This window comes from Bison bison, unplaced genomic scaffold (assembly GCF_000754665.1).
Source record: "Bison bison bison isolate TAMUID 2011002044 unplaced genomic scaffold, Bison_UMD1.0 scf7180017864495, whole genome shotgun sequence".
Taxonomy (NCBI): domain Eukaryota; kingdom Metazoa; phylum Chordata; class Mammalia; order Artiodactyla; family Bovidae; genus Bison; species Bison bison.
The window spans coordinates 12,626,495-12,645,678 of NW_011495054.1; the positions used below are offsets into that span (position 1 = coordinate 12,626,495).

Below are 19,184 nucleotides of genomic sequence, written 5' to 3' on the forward strand. Positions count from 1 at the left end.
ACACATGCTCCTAATCCAGTCATCTTATTTGATCCTCATCATCAGACCACACCTGTGTCTCCTGCCCACTATGCTCCAGGTCCTGGGAAGGCAGGACCAAGTCTGTACCCCCAGAGCCTAGCACACAGCTGCACACGCAGCACGTGCTAGGTGAAAGCAAGGAGCATTAGCCCTACGGCCAATGAGAGGACATGCTTACTCACAGACCACCAGGGTCAGTGGCGGAGCCAGCCCTGGCACCTTAGTCCCTGGGTTCAGAACCCTTTCCCATACTAGCATAAATCCACATGTCCTGCCAGAATCATCTCTGAGAAGTGCATGGTGGTGCCCATAAGGGCTGAGGGGTTCATGTTCTCATAGGCACTGGATTTGCTTCCACTTCCCAGCTGAGGCACCAGCTCCAGGAACATAATAAAGACTGGAAGTGAGAGGAAGTCAGCCCTCCACTGCCAGGCTGCCTCCTCTTGATCAGCTTTTATTGTTGTTTAGTTGCCAAGTTGTGTTGGACTCTTTGCGACCCCATGGACTACAGCCTAAGAAGCTCCTCTGTCCACGGGGTTTCCCAGGCAAGAATACTGCAGTGGGTTGTCATTTCCTTCTCCAGGGGATCTTTCCGACACAGGGATCAAACTAGCATCTCCTGCACTGGTAGGTGGATTCTTTACCACTGAACCAGGTGAGAAACCCCTGATGAGCTTATGCTGTGCCTGAAAGCCTTATAAACATCCCCCCTGCTCCACCCCCACCCCCCACAGCTACACACTGCCCTAAGGGAGGTTTTCCATGCCCTCAGGACTTCCTCCTCTCTGCACAGAGAGGTAGCTAGCTCTCCCGATAGCCTTCCTTGCCATCCAATACGTCTAGCAGGAGAGACCACAAAGCTCAGCTCCACTCACCCACCCCCTCCCAACCAGGCCAGCTAATCTGCTCTCTTACTGAAGAGATACAAAGAACCCCTTGATGGGCCCTGAGCGTGCCAGCCATGCCAGGCACCTTGGGGAGCCCAGGGCTGTGACAAAGCAGTCACCAGCAGCCCACTGTCTGCTTCAAAGGAAGGTCACAGATGGCCTTCCTTCCCTGTGGTCAGAGGCCCTGGGATGGCGAGGGCCACTTCAGTTTGGCCAAAGTATTAGTATTAGTCGCTCAGTCGTGTCTGACTTTTTGCGACCCCATGGACTGTAGCCCGCCAGGCTCCTCTGTCCATGGGATTCTCTAGGCAAAAATACTGGAGTGGGTTGCCATTTCCTCCTCCAGGGGACCTTCCCAACTGTACATAAAGGAGACTTCAGCCTGGCCAAAGCCTTCGCCAAGTCCCTGCAGGTCCACACAGCTGATTAGGTACCATGCCCTACTCGCTGACTCTTCATCCTCTCAGCTCCATAACCTTCCAGACCTCTCTGCAGCCCTTCTGGGCTGTCCCAAACTCTCCCAACTGCTTTCACTGCCTGTGGTCCAGCTCCTATTCATACCATCTTCTATGCCCGCACCAGACTGACCTTAATGAAACACAGGAGGCCTCAGTGTGACACTCAAGGCCAGTCACTTCTGCCAAATCCACTTCCCTCCCCTCCCCATGCTTCACCTCATCCTCCCACCTCCCATTCTTCCTGTCACCTCCTGGCACACATCTCTCAAACAGCTGGCTTTTCTTCACACACTTCCCCTCCCATACCATGGATTGCCCTTCCTTGCTCCTTCCAAAGCCTGAATCAAGTGCCACTTCTTCTTTCTGAGCTCCTATGGGTGGAGCTGGCTGCTTCTTCCTATATATGTCCATATTAACCACAGGCTTCCTGCCCTGGGTGTGGGGCCTCAGGGATGGTGAGCACCTGGCACCCTACCTGCTACACCTTAGCAAGGCTTAGTCACTGGATTCAGTATCAAGAAAAAAGGTTCTAGTCCTAGTTCTGCCATTTACCAGCTGGCAAACCTTGAACGCTTTCTTCTCAGAACTTCAGTGTACTCATCTACAAAATGGGATAACCACGCTTATCCGGGGAAAGTGAGGGTTCATCATGGGTTAGTGTTCACTCCTGCTCACAGGGGATGGATCTCACTGATGCTCACCAGAGATGCAAAGTAGAAAATGAAAAGACAGGACCACCAGGTACTCCAATCTCTATGAGGAGGCAGAACATTCACTGAGCAGCTACAGTGCTCTCAGGCTCTTTGCAAGCATTAGTTCTTTTAACCCCCACAACAATCCTTCAAAGTCAGTGTTATCATAAGCGTTTCACAGTGAAAAACTGAGGCTCAGAAGAGTGAAGCAATATGTCAAAGGTCACACGGACATCTGGGCTCAAAGGGTTAGGTGTGAGGCTGAACAGAGCACCCTCTTTCCCCTCCCTCAGTGTAAACAGACTGGGGGGCTGGACCAGAGCCAGGCCTCACTGGCCCCCTGAAGGTCCTGTTTCAAACCTAGATGCTGGGAATACAAAATATCAAGCAGGTCCCACTGTTTTCTCTCTTTCCCACAGCTTAGAGTTTCCTAGCAGGCGGCACACAGGCACCTTCCCAGGGCAGCAGCTGGTGATCTGGCCCCCTCCTTCGCCAAGTCAAGTCTTGTCTGAGGCCCTAGAACACCCACAGGGCTACCAAGCTGGATTTTCCTTTGAAGCTGGGGCAAGAGGAGGAGGAGAGAAAATGAAGGACGTGTGGCCCCGAGTCATAGACCAGGGCCCCACATGTGCAGTAGTCTCTTTCCAGATGGGCCACCCAGGGACCACTCCACGCCCAGCTCTAGGCTCTCCTGGGAACTCTAACAGCTCAAGAAAAGAGGATGTCCTGAACTTACAAACTGGAGAAGGTGGTGGGAAAGCAGGGAGGCAGGACCTGGCCTGTTAGGAGGGCCCTGGCCCAACAATAACTAGCAGAGACCAAACTACAGGGATGTCAACTGAGCCAGTTATATGATCTCCAAAGTCACAGTCGACTAGGAATAGTGGAGGGCTCAGGGGACAGGGGAACTGCTCTTCCAGATGTTTCTCCCTGCGCCCAGTTCAGATCCATTTCTCCCCTAACAGGAAGCCAACAACCACAGGATCCCAGACAGCACAGCTCCTCACCTCATCTAGCTTGCAGCACTGCACACAGTAAAGCTGGGTGGGAAACTCCAGCTTCAAGAGGCCAGTCTTGGCAATCACATAGGAAAAGGAGGGGGAGGCCAGGGACCCACCCCTCTCAGGCCATCTTCCTCAGGCCAGAGACCTGGTATCCACTGAAATCCTTCTTTCCTTTCTTGACCAACTCCAAAAGGGACCCCTTCCCCACAAACAGGTCTGCTCCTCCTGTCCCCAGAGTCCTCTGGCCACCTGTCCCTGCTGAAGATCCTTCTTTCTTCTCCTCTGGTCCATCTTGGACTTCAACAACCAGCTCAGCTGCCAGCCACACCGAAGGGGCCAATGCTATCAGCACTTGGTCTGCGCTCACACCACCACAGGGCCCTTCACTGGCGGGCTGCTTTCTTGCCTCTCCCCATCACTGGCTACTGCTCCACGGCAGGCAGGGACCATCTCAGGCCCCACAAAGGTTCCCTGCAGAGTAGACTCAAAAGATAGACAAGGTGAAGTAAAGAGGGCCTAGGGCTGGGAATCAGGAGTTCTGGGTTTACTTCCTGGCTTTGCTCCCAACTGACTGAACAGGTGAGATTAATCATTTATTTCAGGCCTCAGTTTACCTATCCATAGGATGAAGGCCATCTCTAAGGTGGCTTTCAGCTTCCTGACTTGAAATGTGTGTCAGAAAATGTTAACTGATCATTTACTTCTCTGCAGGCCTGAGAACAAAGTGAATAAGCCTGGTCCCAGGGAATTCCCTGGTGGTCCACTGGTTAGGACTCTGTGCTTTCACTGCCAAACTGCCAAGGGTCTGTGTTCAATCTCTGGTCAATCCCAACTCAAGATCCCACAAGCTGCAGCCAAATAAAAAAGGCCTGGTCCTAGTTCTCATGCTCATCAGTCTAATGAGTGTAACAAAGTGGTAATGACAACACAGTCTTATCCTTGCTGGACCATCTCTGTGGACCTCTCACACTGCTTAGGGAGTCAAAGTACTGAGCTAAGCCAGGGAAGGTAAGGGCACACAGGTTCCTGTTAGGGACCTTCTGTTCTACCTGTCCAGGACTTGGTTTACTGCTGGGGCCACCACACCATATTAACGGGTGGGAAAGGCAATGGAAACGGTCCTGACTTGGGAGTCAGAACCTCTGATTTCAAGACCTGGCTCTGCCACTGGTGTACTGTGTGAGCTTAAGCAAATTCCTCTCTTCTCTGTGACTTGAGTTTCCTCATCGTATAAGAAGTTAGGGTTACACTGGTCAAATTCTTAAGATCCCTTCTATAGGAGAGATATAAGTCTATGATTTCATGATCTACTCACAACAGGCACCAAGCAGTCACCTGAGGAGGAAGCTTCTGATCTACTTTCCTCCCCTACCTCATTAGCCCCTGGCAATCGCCAAAACTGTCTTAAGACAACCTTTGGCCCAAGATGGCTGAAACAGACCTTTAATCTGGAGCCAGAGTCCTGGCCATCTCCACTGCAGCCATCAGGGCTAATGTTTCACTTCTCTGGGCTAGCACATGGACTCCTAGCCCTCAACCACGAGACTGGGTTCAGGGCGGTCACTCTGAAACTTCCCATAACTTCCTCTCTTATGGCCTTGGGCAGGAACTTACTTTTGGCTATTTTTTTTGAACCACAATATTGACTCTACAGGGTACATCCAAGTTTTCAGACACCAGAGATTTTAGGGTGGCCAACAGGGTCAAGAAAGTGAGGCAGGGAGAGAGGAAGAGACCTGGAATCCCACCTCAGCCCCAGCCCTATAGACACCAATGATGCAGAGGGCGTCTGCAAAGCCTGGGTTTGTGGTTGGAGGGTGGGAAAGACAGATGTCTGGCTGTTTGGTTGGGGACTACAGCCAAAGGGAGGTGCTCCCACTGGGGCCTCTCTCTGTTCACAAATACCAGAGGTATGCCCTCATTTTCTCCTCAATTTTCAGACCCTTAGAAGGCAAAGAAAGGAAACTAACATTTTCCTAGGCCACTACTTGCACCAGGCACTGTGCTAGGCACTTTTGAATACTTAATCTCTACAGTAATCCTGGGAATAGGTGTTACTGTTGCCCTTTACAGTGAGTAAACAGGCTCAGAGATTCAAGCTCTTGCCCAAGGTCACACAGCCAGCAAGTGTGATTTCTTCCTAAATCTGGCCTTTTCCCACTATTTCACACTGCTTTGTACCCTGAGATCTAGTTAACTTCCTGATAAGCATGTAGTAGGAATTTTTATCTCCCAGAATTCACCAGCAAATCTGAACTCTTTCCTTCCAAGCACCCACAAATGCAATTGGTAACTCCTTTCCCACTTTTGACCTCATCCCTCCCAGGACCCTAATCTCTGGTGTTTGCTCTTCAATTCAAAAATATACCCTAAGTCCTCTTTGGGTTCTCACAAGCTACTCCCTGGGGAACTGTGACAAAGCTTCAAGTCAGAGTGAAGGATCAGAATAAGGGGTGTTCTCTGAGTTCTGGACTGGACTAGGCTTGGCTTGCTCTGAGCAAGTGGGAAGAGGCTGGAGGAGAGAGATCCAGTGGGTAAAAGAGAACTCTCCTTAGGGGAGGGGCCTGCATTTCTCTCCAACTTTCCAAAGGAGAAGGAGGTCTGGTGAATACGAGGCTTTGGGACCGTGGAAAATCCCAGAAGTGAACTTTATGGGGTTGCTTGTGTAGGGTGGGTATCTTAAAGATGGTCAAGCCTCTTCCATAAGTCATAAGAGAGGCTGAAGAAGCCTTAGACGATCACAGCTGGTCAGAGAAGGGGAGGAAGGACCCTCTGGAATAGGGTCATGGCTGAGTCCTGTAGGCTCTCCCAGGTGATTGTGTGGTGCTCTCTATTGAAGGGGAGGCACGTCTCAAGGGAGGCTTGTCGGTTCCGGGCAGAACACTGGTCTCAAGTGACAGGACAGCTGGGATGTGAGTGGGCTCTGGAGTCCATCTTTCCTAAAGGGATCACCAACCCATACATATGATCCCTGTGAGGACTGGACTCAGGGAGTACTCTGGGGGTAGAATATGGCTGCTCAGCTCACCCGGCTTGGAGGGAAGGTGCTGCTCCACTGACTCACACTGCTCTGCCTGCCAGCTGGGGGCTCCTGGGTGTGGGAGATCTAGGTGTGCAATGAGCGGGGCCCCTGCTGTCTCCTTGCCTGCACTCTGGTCTGCGTTTGAAGAGGAAGCGTCGACAGTCTGTCCTGGAGGTGAGGTACCGTCCCCCTGCGGGTACTGGGAAGGGGCAGTGCCTGCCCACCTGTTGCTGGTGACAGGGAGAAACTTGCCTCTGAGGGGGAGGCGGGCATTCTCTGTCCCTTCCATGAGGGGAAGTGACTCTCTATCCCAAGGTGGGAGGGAGGTGACCAATGTCAGTCTATCTAGAGGTCCCTGTGCCTTGAGATGAGGGTCAGTCTGTGCCTGAGCGCGGTGGGGGCAGGGCAGCCCGTCCCTCTGAAGTCGGCCTAAGGTGTCCCCTTGATGTGGCGGTGGCGGCTGCTGAGACAAGGACGTCAGTGGGTCTGGTAGGGGGCGGGATACGGAGAATACCGCGCTGTTGGGGAAGGGGAGACCACCTATGAGCCTGTCAGGAGCTGGCCGAACCAACCAGCCCTAAGGAGAGGGTGGCAGCGCTGGGGTTGGGAAAGGTAGCAGTCGATCTGTGTGCTCCGGTGAGGAGAGCACTCTAGGCCCTTCCTAGGGGCGGGTCAGTCCGCCGGGGGTGGGGGTGGGGGGGAAGGTGCGGGTGGGGCAAAGGAGATAAGGGATTGTTGTTCCTGGTTGGAAGGGAGACGTGTCTGTCCTTCCTGAGAGCGGCTCTGTCAGCGTCGAGGCACCGCCGCGGGTCCTGCCCCGGCCCCTGGTCCCCTGGCTCCGAGCCCCAGTGATACTCACGCGCCCTCGGCGCCCTGCGAGCCCACGATGAAGCCGAACTTGTCGATGCGGCGCTCGGCGAAGCCGTTGGTCTCTGAGTCGGAGCCCAGAGAGCTGAGCTCGTCGGCGGCTGCGGCGTCGGGGCCCGGGGCCAAGCTCTCCCGGGTCCCCGACAGGCTCCCCTGAGCTGCGGGCGCGCGCGGCCCGTTCTCTTCGAAGCTCTTCGCCATCCTGGCCGCGCCCGCCGCCTCAGCTTCAGCGGCCACCTCAGCCGCCTCAGCCTCCCGACCTCCGCCGACGCCGCCGACGCCCCGCCCACGCGCCGCGCCCATTGGTCGCCGCAAAGCCGGGGGCGGGGCCTTAGGACTTCCCGGGCGCTTCCTCCCCGCAACGCCCAATGGGTGCCGCGGACCCCAGGGCCCGCCCACCTCCCCCAGGCTGGCGCCAACAGGCCCGACGTGAGGGGGCGGGGCAGCCGTCACCCGAAGCCCTCCCCTCCGAACTGCCAATCACCGAGGGCTCACCTGAAAGAGCTTTAGGGCTTTTCCGGATTAGCCCCTGCCTGGCGGATACCTGCAGCACCGCGAAGGCAGAGACCGAGGGCGCCCTCTGGGAGTACTCGCCCTCTCCTCGCGAGACCTTAAGGACGTGGGTGAGGATTGTTTTCCCATTCATTTATGAGTAGCTCTGAGGAGACTCGGGATGGGTTCGGGGACTCGCCCTGGGACATGGCAGCTTGAAGAGGTAGGCTGAGACAGAAATTCAGCAGCCCTTTCCTTCCCCTGCTCACTGCTTCTGGGGCCTATTCAGTTCAGGTCAGTCGCTCAGTCGTGTCCGACTCTTTGTGACCCCATGAATCGCAGCACGCCAGGCCTCCCTGTCCATCACCAACTCCCGGAGTTCACTCAGACTCATGTCCATCGAGTCAGTGATGCCATCCAGCCATCTCATCCTCTGTCGTCCCCTTCTCCTCCTGCCCCCAATCCCTCCCAGCATCAGTCTTTTCCAATGAGTCAACTCTTCGCGTGAGGTGGCCAAAGTACTGGAGTTTCAGCTTTATTGCTGCTGCTGCTGCTAAGTCGCTTCAGTCGTGTCAGACTCTGTGCGACCCCATAGACTGCAGCCCACCAGGCTCCCCCATCCCTGGGATTCTCCAGGCAAGAACACTGGAGTGGGTTGCCATTTCCTTCTCCAATGAGTGAAAGTGAAAAGTGAAAGTGAAGTCACTCAGTCGTGTCTGATTCAGCTTTATTAGGGAGACCTAATTAATAAGAACGACTTCCCTGGTGGCTCAGACGGTAAAGCGTCTGCCTACAATGCGGGAGACCCGGGTTCGACCCCTGGGTCAGGAAGATCTGGAGAAGGAAATGGCAACCCACTCCAGTATTCTTGCCTGGAAAATTCCACGGACGGAGGAGCCTGGTAGGCTACAGTCCATGGGGTAGCAAAGTGTCGGATACGACTGAGCAACTTCAATGTCAATGTCAATAAGAATAATGATCAAGGACTGTTGAGCCACTCACTGCCCTGAATGACTTCTACCTACTTTCTCTTATTTTTCCAAGAGCCTTATTGAGATATATAATTGGGTTTAAAGTATATAATTGTGTTTTAAGTATATTTGTATTGTTGTGCAGCCATCACTGTAACCTAATTTTAGAACGTTTTCATCACTCCAAAAAGAAATTCATTCCTATCCTTACCAGTCACTCCCCATCCTTCCTCCCCCAGTCCCTGGCAACAACTAATCTGTCTCCATAGTTCTGCTTTTTCTGGACATTTCATATAAATGGCATCATACAGTGTGTGGCCTTGTGTCTGGCTTCTTTCACCTCAGATGTTTTCAAGGTTCATCCGTTTTCATGTCTCTTGGGTAGATAGCTAGGAGTGGGAATTGCTGGGTCTTTAACCTTTTGAGGAACTGGCAAACTGTTTTCCAAACTGGTCACACCATCACACCATCTCTTGCAATCTTTCAGCAAGGAGGTAGATAACTATTTTTAGGTTTCACTGGTGGCTCAGTGGTAAAGAATCTGCCTGCTAATGCAGGAGACTCAAGTTCAATCCCTGGGTCTTGAAAATTCCCTGGAGAAATAAATGGCAACCCACTCCAGTATTCTTGCCTGGGAAATTCCATGGACGGGCTACAGTCCATGGGGTCACAAGAGAGTCCAGCATGACTTAGCGACTAAACACCAGAGACTATTTAGTCCCATTTTACAATTAAAGAAACTGAGGTGCAGGGAAGTGCTGTCAGCTGCCTGAAGTCTCAGGACTAGCTTGTGGCAGAGCCAGGATTTGAATCTAGCTCTTACCAACAGCATTCTTGGCAACAGATACTCTTGCCTGGAGAATCCCACGGACAGAGGAGCCTGGCGGGCCGGAGTCCGTGGGGTCACAAAGAGTCGGACACGACTGAGCGACTACCACTACTACCACTACTACTTACCAACAGCTTCTACTGGGAAGCACAGGCTAACAGTATTTATATAGACTTAGCTCCTGGCAGCCAACTTCTTACCCCAGGGTTTATCAACTCATAGAATCGTAATGGTAACTCCTCACCTCAGTCCAGTACTTTATGGCTCATAAGTCACAACCATATTGTCATGACACTTGCCTGCAGACCTATTGGGAGACAGGCTTAGAGAGGAGAAGGGACCAGAAGACCCAAGCCTGAGTTGCAGAACCTGGGATAGGCTGCTAAGGGGCCCAAAGCAGCCCCAAGAAGGAAGGTCTTAAGCTGTGACTTCACCAGCCATTCCTTAATGCCATGTGGCTCAGACATTCTTGAAGACTTCACTGTGCAGTCTTGACATTCCATAGGCTTCTGGTTTTCCATAAACAGGGCAATAACAGATACAAGGGTGAGCACATGCTATTTTGGTCTTAAACCCTGTCTGGGAGGATGTGTTCCACCTCTCTAGCAGCTCCAGAGTGGTGGGCTCTTAGTCCTTGCTCCCAGGAAGGGCAGAGTACACCTGGCCAGAGGAGGAGGGCCTATCCCAAGGGAGGGAGAAAGAGTCACATGCCTGGATCAAATGTCCAGGTCTGGCAAAGTATCCACAGCCCTTTGACTGCAGTTCTGGTTCTACACTCATATCCCAAACATGCTCAGCTCTATGAGGTGCCTGTACAATTCACGTTCAGGGGCGATTTGGGGTGGGGGTGGGGGTGGGCAGATTAGAAGCATCCAGTGTCCTTCCTTAGGAGACTGGATAGATGTTGATCTCAAGTTAAGGCCTTGAGGCTCCAGCTTTTACTTTTCTTACATAAGACCATCCAGGGGAGCTCCCTGGTGTTCCAGTGGTTATGATGGCACTTTCACTGCCGAGGGCACGGGTTCCATCCCTGGACAGGGAACTGGGATCCCGCAAGCCACAAGGGGATGGCAAAAGAAAAAAAAGGACCACCCTTGATGTGAATCTCTGCTGTCACTGTGTGACCTTGAGCAAATCACTTCTCTCTGAGCCCATGTCCTTACCTGTAAAATGAAAATAAATGAAAAAATGTCTCCTTGTTGTCCCTGAGACTTTTACTGTGATCTGTGTGGTAAGCATCTGGCACGTGGAAATACCCAGTCAATGGGAGCCAGGAGTGGTGGCATCTGTAGTTTGCCAAACATTTGCAAATTCATTATTGTCTTGAGTATCTCCCACCACAGTCTGAGGCTGCAGCGGAGGAGTTTTCCTAGTTTTTGGCTTGGGAGACTTCACTTCATGGCTGTGCCCCTCAGTAACTGGATGTTCTCATGCAAAATTGCTTAGCTTGGGACTTGGCTGGTGGTCCAGTGGTTAAGACTGAACTTCCATTGCAGGGGGCGGGTGAGTTCGATCCCTGGTCAGGGAACTAAGATCCCACATGCCCTGCATTGTGGCCAAAATTAAAAAAAAAAAAAAATTTGCTTAGCTTCTCAGATCCTGTTTCCTCTTCTAAAAAATAAGAATGTCAGTCATTACTTGGTGAAGAATTGGTGGACCATCTTTGAAGCCTTCAGCATACAGTGGATAATAAATAAATGTTACAGTTCTTTACTTCCGACTCCAGAGCTCTTTGACTTATCTGATGTTACTCTAGTAACTCTGGGGGAGGGCTGGGCAGAAGTGGAGGCAGAAGGAAATGAGGAAGGCTCTCTGCAGTGCTCTGGAAGAACAGTGTGCAGCAAGCACAAAGGCCCTGAAAGGGAAGCAGGTTCAGAAGACAGTGTAGCTGAGTGAGTAGGAAAGCAGAAGTGAATGAATGGATGGTTCAGAAGAATGCCCTGCACAATCACGTGGTTCACTGGAACACAAAACACAGGCCTTTGGCAACACTGTGAAACACCCTGGTAGACCGGCTGCAGTATTCTTTAAAGGATAAGAGGTGCATGGCCAGACCTACAGGAATGTGTTGAAAACCTGCGAGTCTTATCTTACCGGCATCGTAAGTAGGAGTGTATGAGGCCCTGACACAGGCCTCCGGCCAGCACCCTGACCTGGATCCTAGAATATGCTCAGGAAATGCCAGTGTTCGCCAGGAACAGACAGATGTCCAGATGTCATAGTCTTTATCTACAATGACAGCAGAGCTGACGTTCATAAAGTAGATAGCTGGTGCCCAGGAGCCTATGAAGAGCAAACAAACTATAAAGCTTCTTTATCCCTTTGGTTCAGTTCAGTTGCTCAGTCGTGCCAACTCTTTGCGACCCATGGACTGCAGCACGCCAGGTTTCCCTGTCCATCACCAATTCCGGGAGCTTACTCAAACTTATGTCCATAGAGTTGGTGATGCCATCCAATGATTTCATCCTCTGTTGTCCCCTTCTCCTGCCTTGGATCTTTCCCAGCATCAGCATCTTTTCCAATGAGTCAGTTCTTTCCATCAGTTGGTCAAAGTATTGGGAGTTTCAGCTCCAGAATCAGTCCTTCCAATGAATATTCAGGACTGATTTCCTTTAGGATGGACTGGTTGGATCTCCTTGCAGTCCAAGGGACTCTCAAGTCTTCTCCAACACCACAGTTCAAAAGCATCAGTTCTTCAGAGCTCAGCTTTCTTTATAGTCCAACTTTCACATCCATACATGACCACTGGAAAAACCATAGCTTTTTAGTTAATAAAGTCTCTCACTGTTTCCATTGTTTCCCCATCTATTTGCCATAAAGTGATGGGACTGGATGCCATGATCTTAGTTTTCTGAATGTTGAGTTTTAAGCCAACTTTTCCTCTCTCCTCTTTCCCTTTCATCAAGAGGCTCTTTATCCCTACACTGAGGATAACAGTTAAGACTGTTTTGGCAGACAACACAAATGGGGTTAGCACAAAAGTGCAGTTAGAAGGTCCCACAGCTTAAAAACATTCACTTTTTTGTATATAAGCTTCAGGAGCAGTTTGATTCAAAGGTTGTCACCAAGGATGTCAGCCTTGTTACCCCCTTTTCTCTTTGTCCTCCTTCCTCTGGTCACTTCATCCTCAAGCTAGAATTCATGGTAGCAGCTCCAGGCTCACATGCTTCCTCCATCTATCCATCCAGTGGATGACTCTTCTGGTAGCTTCTGTTCAATGATGGGAAAGGAGTATGACAAGGCTGTATATTGTCACCCTGCTTATTTAACTTATATGCAGAGTACATCATGCAAAATGCCGGGCTGGACGAAGCACAAGCTGGAATCAAGGTTGCCAGGAGAAATAATCAATAACCTCAGATACACAGATGACACCACCCTTATGGCAGAAAGCAAAGAGGAACTAAAGAGCCTCTTAATGAAAGTGAAAGAGGTCCCAACATTTCATGGCAAATAGATGGGGAAACAATGGAAATAGTGAGACTGTATTTTCTTGGACTCCAAAACCACTGTAGATGGTGACTGCAGCCACGAAATTAAGACACTTACGCCCTCGAAGAAAAGCTATGACCAACTTAGACAGCATATTAAAAAGCAGAGACATTACTTTGCCAATAAAGGTCCATCTAGTCAAAGATATGGTTTTTCCAGTAGTCATGTATGGATGTGAGGGTTGGACCATAAAGAAGGCTGAGCAATGAAGAACTGATGCTTTTGCACTGTGGTGCTGGAGAAGACTCTTGAGATTACCTTGGACTGCAAGATCAAACCAGTCAACCCTAAAGGAAATCAGTCCTGAATATTCATTGGAAGGACTGATGCTGAAGCAGTAGCTCCAATACTTTGGCCACCTGATGTGAAGAACTGAGTCCTTAGAAAAGACTCTGATGCTGGGAAAGATTGAAGGCAGGAGAAGGGGACGACAGAGGATGAGATGGTTGGATGGCATCACCGACTCAATGGATGAGTTTGAGCAAGCTCCAGGAGTTGGTGATGGATAGAGAAGCCTGGCGTGCTGCAGTCCACAGGGTTGCAGAGTCGGACACGACTGAGCAACTGAATTGACTGACTGTTCAGTGGTGAGGAGGCTGTTTTCCTTCACTCTGTACTAGGACACAGGTCTATCTCTAATTTAATCATCACCACGGCTCAGAGATACGGAGCACCAACTTGTTTAGTTGACCTCAGCCTAAGACAAGGCAGATGTCACCACCCTTATGGCAGAAAGCAAAGAGGAACTAAAGAGCCTCTTAATGAAAGTGAAAGAGGAGAACGAAATAGCTAGCTTAAAACTCAACATTCAAAAAACTAAGACCATGGCATCCGGTCCCAACACTTCATGGCAAATAGATGGGCAAACAATGGAAATAGTGATTTTGGAGTCCAAGAAAATAAAGTCTATTTCCATTGTTTCCCCTTTGCATTATAGGAATAAATGAAATATTACCTATAAGGATGGCTGTAATTACAGTGTACTGCATATTTCAAGTACTCTGATACAATTTTTGTATACATTCTCTTAATATATAATTTTAGAACGTGAAATGGGTCTAATCATTAGTGGCCTCCAATGGGCTACATGGTTTTCATTTCAAGCAGCTGGTGGAACTGAAATTCCTTAGTGTCTACTACTTGAAGAACCCTCTTCGTCCAAGTCTTCAAAATCAGTGAGCCTGAAAGCACCGCGCCAGGCCGTTTTCCCAGAAATCTCACAGCAGGAGCATTTCTCCCCATTTCACAGTCTGGCAAGGTGTGAGGATGCTGTGGTCACCAGGAATACAAGAGCAGCTTTAGCCTTCCAGAGCCCTTGCTGGCCTCGGGGTATCCATTTTATCTAGAAAATTGGCCAGATAATCCCCAGAGGAATGCAAGTGAGGTCAGAAAAGCTGTGCAAGCAAGGGGCTGCCTACACGCTGTAGGCTCTAAACAAGAAGTGCAGAGAGCTGGGCTGCACGCTGGGCCTGCAGCCACTGGCAAACACAGGGCCGCCTGGTCAATGGGCTTTCTGCAACTGAGTGAGCCAGAACAGATGTTCATTCAGGAGCTCCGGGAAGCTGAGTTCAGGCCCTGGACGGCGGCTCAAAGGACCCATTCACTGACATTCCGCCAGCAGCATTCCCAACATCTAGGCACAGCCTCAGTCACGGAAGGCCTGTGAGATCTGCCCATCTGTGGAGGACAGGCTGGTCCCAGCCATACCGGGAAGAGAAGAGAGCTTGGAGTGTGGGACTCCCCCAGCTCTACTAACCCCCTTCCCCCTGGAACAAGACCCAGGGGCTGTCCAGGGGGATTTCTGGTGTTGGTCATGGAGAAGCAACCAACAGCTGGCTTACTTCTGGCACCCAAACCTTGGAACTTCAGGAAGCCAAATTTCAGTCCTGGCCCCTGGGGGAAATTTCTAGCTACCAGGCGGGAAGCAAATATCAGTGAGGAATAACATCCCACTAACCAAGTTGCAAACGTGAGCAGTTTGTAATGGAGCCACATAACTGGCAGTCGAAGGGCCACTTGAGCCCAAGGTCTAGAGCTGGAAACTGAGCTTGGCGAGGCAGTGGAGGGAATGGTGACTAGAACACTGTGACTTCGGGGATGGCCTCACCCCTCTGGGCCCGGGAAATGACTTCTCAGGATGAAATGGAAGCAATGAAAGAAAAGGCACTGGGAACTCTCAGGGGGGAAACACACAAGATCTTCAGAATGAAATCAACATTAGGTTTAAAACCAGGAAATGGTTATCAACAGGCTCTCAACTTCCTCCCTGTGAACACCCACGCACAGCAGCACCTACCTCCCTGTGACAGCACAACTCTGAAAATAACCGCCTGAGCCTGGCCCCCACGAGGGGGCGAGGACTGTGGCAAGTGTTTTGCACACATTCTCTTTTTATCTTCTCACTGTGCGACTGTGGGCATGTGATTCAGCCTCTGTGCCCAGTTCACTCACGTGTTAAACAGGAACGCCCACATCAGGATCACATGACTCAGGGAGTTCCCTGGTGGCTAGTGGTTAGGGTTCTGGGCTCTCACTGCCTTGGCCCTGGTTCAATCCCTGGCCAGGAGCCAGGGTCCTGCAAGCCGCACAGCACTTACCTCATTAAAATTGATCAAGTGCTTGAAACAGTAAGTAGTTGGATAATTTTATAAAGTTTAACAAAAACAGTTTATGGCCTTGGAACAATGAAGTAGTTTTAAAATAAATACATTTTTGGAAAGAAAAAAAAAAAAAAAACCTCATCATACACTTGTGCTCACTCCGCATAAGCCACCTGCTCAAGGTCACTTATCAGGTGATGAGTGAGCCCTGGCCTGGGAAACTGCCACCCTCTGGTCTCATCTGCGTGCTGCCCACTGACCCAGGAACTGCAGCCCAGCGCTCTGTGTTCTTCTGGGGTCCTGGCATGTTGAAGGTGTTCCGTGTTAGTCTGTTATACACACAGGGCTATGCCTTTTGAAGATCCATGTGTTTCAAAAAGGTAATAAAAACATACCTAAGAAAGAGTCATAGAAGACTGGATGGAGGCAAGAATTCAGTTAGAAGCCCAGCATTTCTCAGAGCAGAAGAGGAGCCACAGGCACCGTGCCATACTCCATACTCCTAGGTCCAGACAGGGCAAGGTGGCCAGGAGACAAGTCTCATGACACTGATTTCACAAGAAGGGTTGAAGAGGTTTATTAGCCCGTGGCAAAATACCAAATGATCAACGATGATGACGACAGCCACTCTCTACGAGCCACTTGGCGCTGTGATCGCATCCTACAGGGCATTCCTGGTTTCACGTCTCCTAACAAGCTGCCTGAAGAAACGAATGCCCTCAAACCAAGACCCGAGCACAAAGGGATTCCAGGGACCACTGGGGAGGAGAGAGCCTGAGAAAGCCCTCTGCGATCAATGTTGGGGGTGGGGGTGGGGAACTCTGCCGGCCAATTTGAATTTCCAAACTTAGCAAGAGGGACACAAATGTGCAAGTCAGGGTCTCCTGGCTCGGGGCCAGGGAGTGGGGGCAGGAGAGGCAGAGCAACAGTGGCAGGACCTGAGAGCAGGCTTCTCCTACTTCTTCCTCCCGCCTCTCTCCTTGAGCGCCAGGTGGATGACGGCACCGTTGGCCATGTTGTAGTAAGCCAGTGAGTTGGAATCCTTGATGAAAATGCCCTAGGAAATAGAAGGAGTGCCTCAGCCCAGGGCAGTGTGAGCACAATGAGCTGCTTCACAGCTCCCAACACTCTTAGCAAACACAGGGGCTTGAAGGCACGAGGGGCAGGAACGGGAGTGGCGCTGGGCGGGAGTGCAACACTCCCAAGAATCTGGCCCTCATCAACCCATGAATGTTGACTCTCAAATCCTAAGATTGAGAGGCCAGCTAGTCCAAGAGCCTCATTTTACAGAGAAGGAAACTGAGGCCTGGAGTAGGGATCAGAGTCAAAGTCCATAAAGGGTGAACGCAGCAGCCCCTCATCTGGCCGTGCCAGGGTGGCTGGGCCGCCACCTGTGTCTGAGCACAAAGCCGGGCTGCCTGAGGCCACACTCGCTGGGGTGGCTCCACCCCCGGGGCAGGAACCTACCAGAGCACCCCCAAGTCTTGTCCCCAGATGTCACTGAGACGTCCAGACCCCACACAAGACTGTGCTGTGACCCTGCCAGAGCCTCTCACCCTGTCAGACTAACCTGCCCCAGCACCAGCCACCAGCATCATGGCTTCTAGGATGGACTTACATGGCCACAACGAGGCATCTCCCCACTCCTGATCCCACAAATGACTTAGCTTCTGGGACAACAGAGGACAAGGGCGGCTGACACCCAACTCACCTCGTACTGCAGCTTCTGTTTCCCTGCTGGCATGCCTGTGGCTTCATGAATCTTCACCTTGATGACGGAGACCTGTGGGATGGAGGAGCGGTCAGCCACCCCTCGCTAAGGTCAGCTGGAGGAAGCGTCCCCCTGAGGCCTTGGTGCCCCTGTGCCTGAGGCCAGTTGGGGGCAGCAACTCTTACCTGGTCTGTGAGGGGGAGGGTGAAGACCAGCACCTGTCCATTCAGTTTCCATTCTGTCTTATCCTGCATGTTGGGCACCTGGACTTTGATGGACACTGGACCCTGCAAATCAGGAGTGGCCATTATGCCGGGGAAGTCCTGGGTCAAACAGGAACTACGCTCTCTAGTCCCGGGCCCTTGAGACAATGTCACCTGTCCATCAGGATTCCTGGACTCTGGCCTGATTTACTACTGACACCACCTGTGACATGGAACAACTCACTCCCCTTTTTCAAGAACTGATCTCTCTTCTTTAGAATGATCCCTAACCTGCCTAATGGTTAGGCTGGAGCTGAAGAAGGGACATGAAAGTGCTCTGCAAGCCTCAGGAAGTACCACAGGGGAAAGAACATGAACTGTGAGGTCAGAAGACCTGGGTTCCCAACTCAGTGAAGCAGCTGATCACAACTGCTGGCTGGTGAGGCTGCGAGCCTTCAGTAAAAGGCGTGGTTCTATCCCAGCACTTGAGTAGGTACTCAAGAAATGGAAACTACTGTCAGAAAGGAAAAAAAAAGGATCTGCTCAAATGCCCTGGGGCAGTGGGGCTGGGACTGTTTCTGCCTCCTCACTAGAGCCTGCCAGCTTCCCCAGGCCCCGGAAGTGCCAAGGTTCCCAGCCCTTGTTCCTAATACCCCAACAGGATCCCTACAAGACTCCTGAGGGCGGCAACTGGAGGCAAAGTTCACAAAGAAACGAAGAACTGTCCCCAGGATTTCCTCCTGTGTCCTGAACCCCCTTCATACTGGAGCCCGGCTGCCTGTGCAACTGGGCCTCCCTGCTGGCCTCTACGACTGTTCACACCAGGGGGACCGCTGACAGCTGGCGGCTGACCCCACATCAGGCATGTTGGGCACTTGGAAGCCTCAGAAGCCTCCTGGGCCTCCAGCAGCTGACCTAGGTCCCAGAAGCCAAAACCATGGGAGCAGCACAGGGTGGGCCAAGGCATGTAATGGGGGCAGGACGGTCCCCCCGACTTGTCTAGACACTGCACGTGTGGGCAACTCTGGGTCACATGCCTTGTTTCTGCGCAGAAACTCCTCCTCGGGCATGAGACTGTCCTCGGTCTTCAGTTTCTTAGAGGCAGGCTCGTCTTCCATGGGAGGCGGGGGGTGGACAGGCGGCATGGGGGCTGGAGCAGGGACAGGTGCCACGGGCGGGGCGGGCACAAAAGCTGCAGGGCAGGAGCGAGCAGCCACGTGAGTGGGAGGAAGGCGCCCAGGACCCCGGCGGCTGACGGTGAGGGGAGACTGCACAGGTTTCCGACTTCTCCCAGGCAGAAGCATGAAAGACCACTCCTGGCTGAGTCTGGCAGCCAGTGAGCTCCCCAGCAGGGGACCTGGGCGCCTGCCCAGACCGGGTACCAGGAAACTGGAGGAAGGGCGGGGCCGACGGAAGGAGCAGGAGCCACCAACAGGCCTCAGCGCCCGTTCAGGCCTGACCCCACTGGGTGCACATACCCCAGGTCTGCCTCATCAGCCTATCTCCCCCAAGAGCCAGGAGCCCAACCTCCCCCACCCCAGGAATCTCTCACAGAGCTAAGTCGAGGCTCTCCTCTGGGCTGGAGCCACAGCTCGAACAGCTGGCGCTCCCCTCAGCCACTGCTCTGCTCCGGGCCTGGTCTGTAGCACTGACCCAGTGGCCTGGAAAACGACATGACACTGACCTGTCGGCACAATCATGGGTGGTGGGCGAGGCGCCATGATAGGAGGGGCCGAGGGAGGCATGGGCACCACGTTGATCCTGGGCGCGTGGATGATCGGCGGCATGGGGGCGATCACTGAGCCTGGGGGCAGCCGGACCACGGATGCCATCGGGGGCCGGGGCATGACAGGTACTGCGGACACAACTGTGGTGCGGACAGGAGGCGGCATCTGCGGGCGGGAGGGACCCGCGGGGCACGGGAAGCCGAGGCTG

General features: G+C 52.2%; 2 protein-coding genes across 2 annotated transcripts in view; both read right to left on the minus strand.

Moving 5' to 3' along the window:
* The window catches only part of TBC1D10A (TBC1 domain family, member 10A), a 30,677-nt gene extending 23,461 nt beyond the window's left edge, over window positions 1-7,216 (minus strand). Inside the window, exon 1 of the mRNA XM_010828868.1 lies at window positions 6,944-7,216. Coding sequence (XP_010827170.1) covers window positions 6,944-7,152 — 209 coding nt within the window. The 5' untranslated portion in view covers window positions 7,153-7,216. The remainder of the gene's footprint in view (window positions 1-6,943) is intronic.
* Window positions 7,217-15,367: 8,151 nt separating this feature from the next.
* Window positions 15,368-19,184, minus strand: part of SF3A1 (splicing factor 3a, subunit 1, 120kDa) — a 19,907-nt gene continuing 16,090 nt past the window's right edge. Inside the window, exons 12-16 of the mRNA XM_010828763.1 lie at window positions 18,934-19,141; window positions 18,287-18,441; window positions 17,232-17,333; window positions 17,047-17,118; window positions 15,368-16,392 (exon numbers count right to left, since the gene is read on the minus strand). Coding sequence (XP_010827065.1) covers window positions 16,291-16,392; window positions 17,047-17,118; window positions 17,232-17,333; window positions 18,287-18,441; window positions 18,934-19,141 — 639 coding nt within the window. The 3' untranslated portion in view covers window positions 15,368-16,290. The remainder of the gene's footprint in view (window positions 16,393-17,046; window positions 17,119-17,231; window positions 17,334-18,286; window positions 18,442-18,933; window positions 19,142-19,184) is intronic.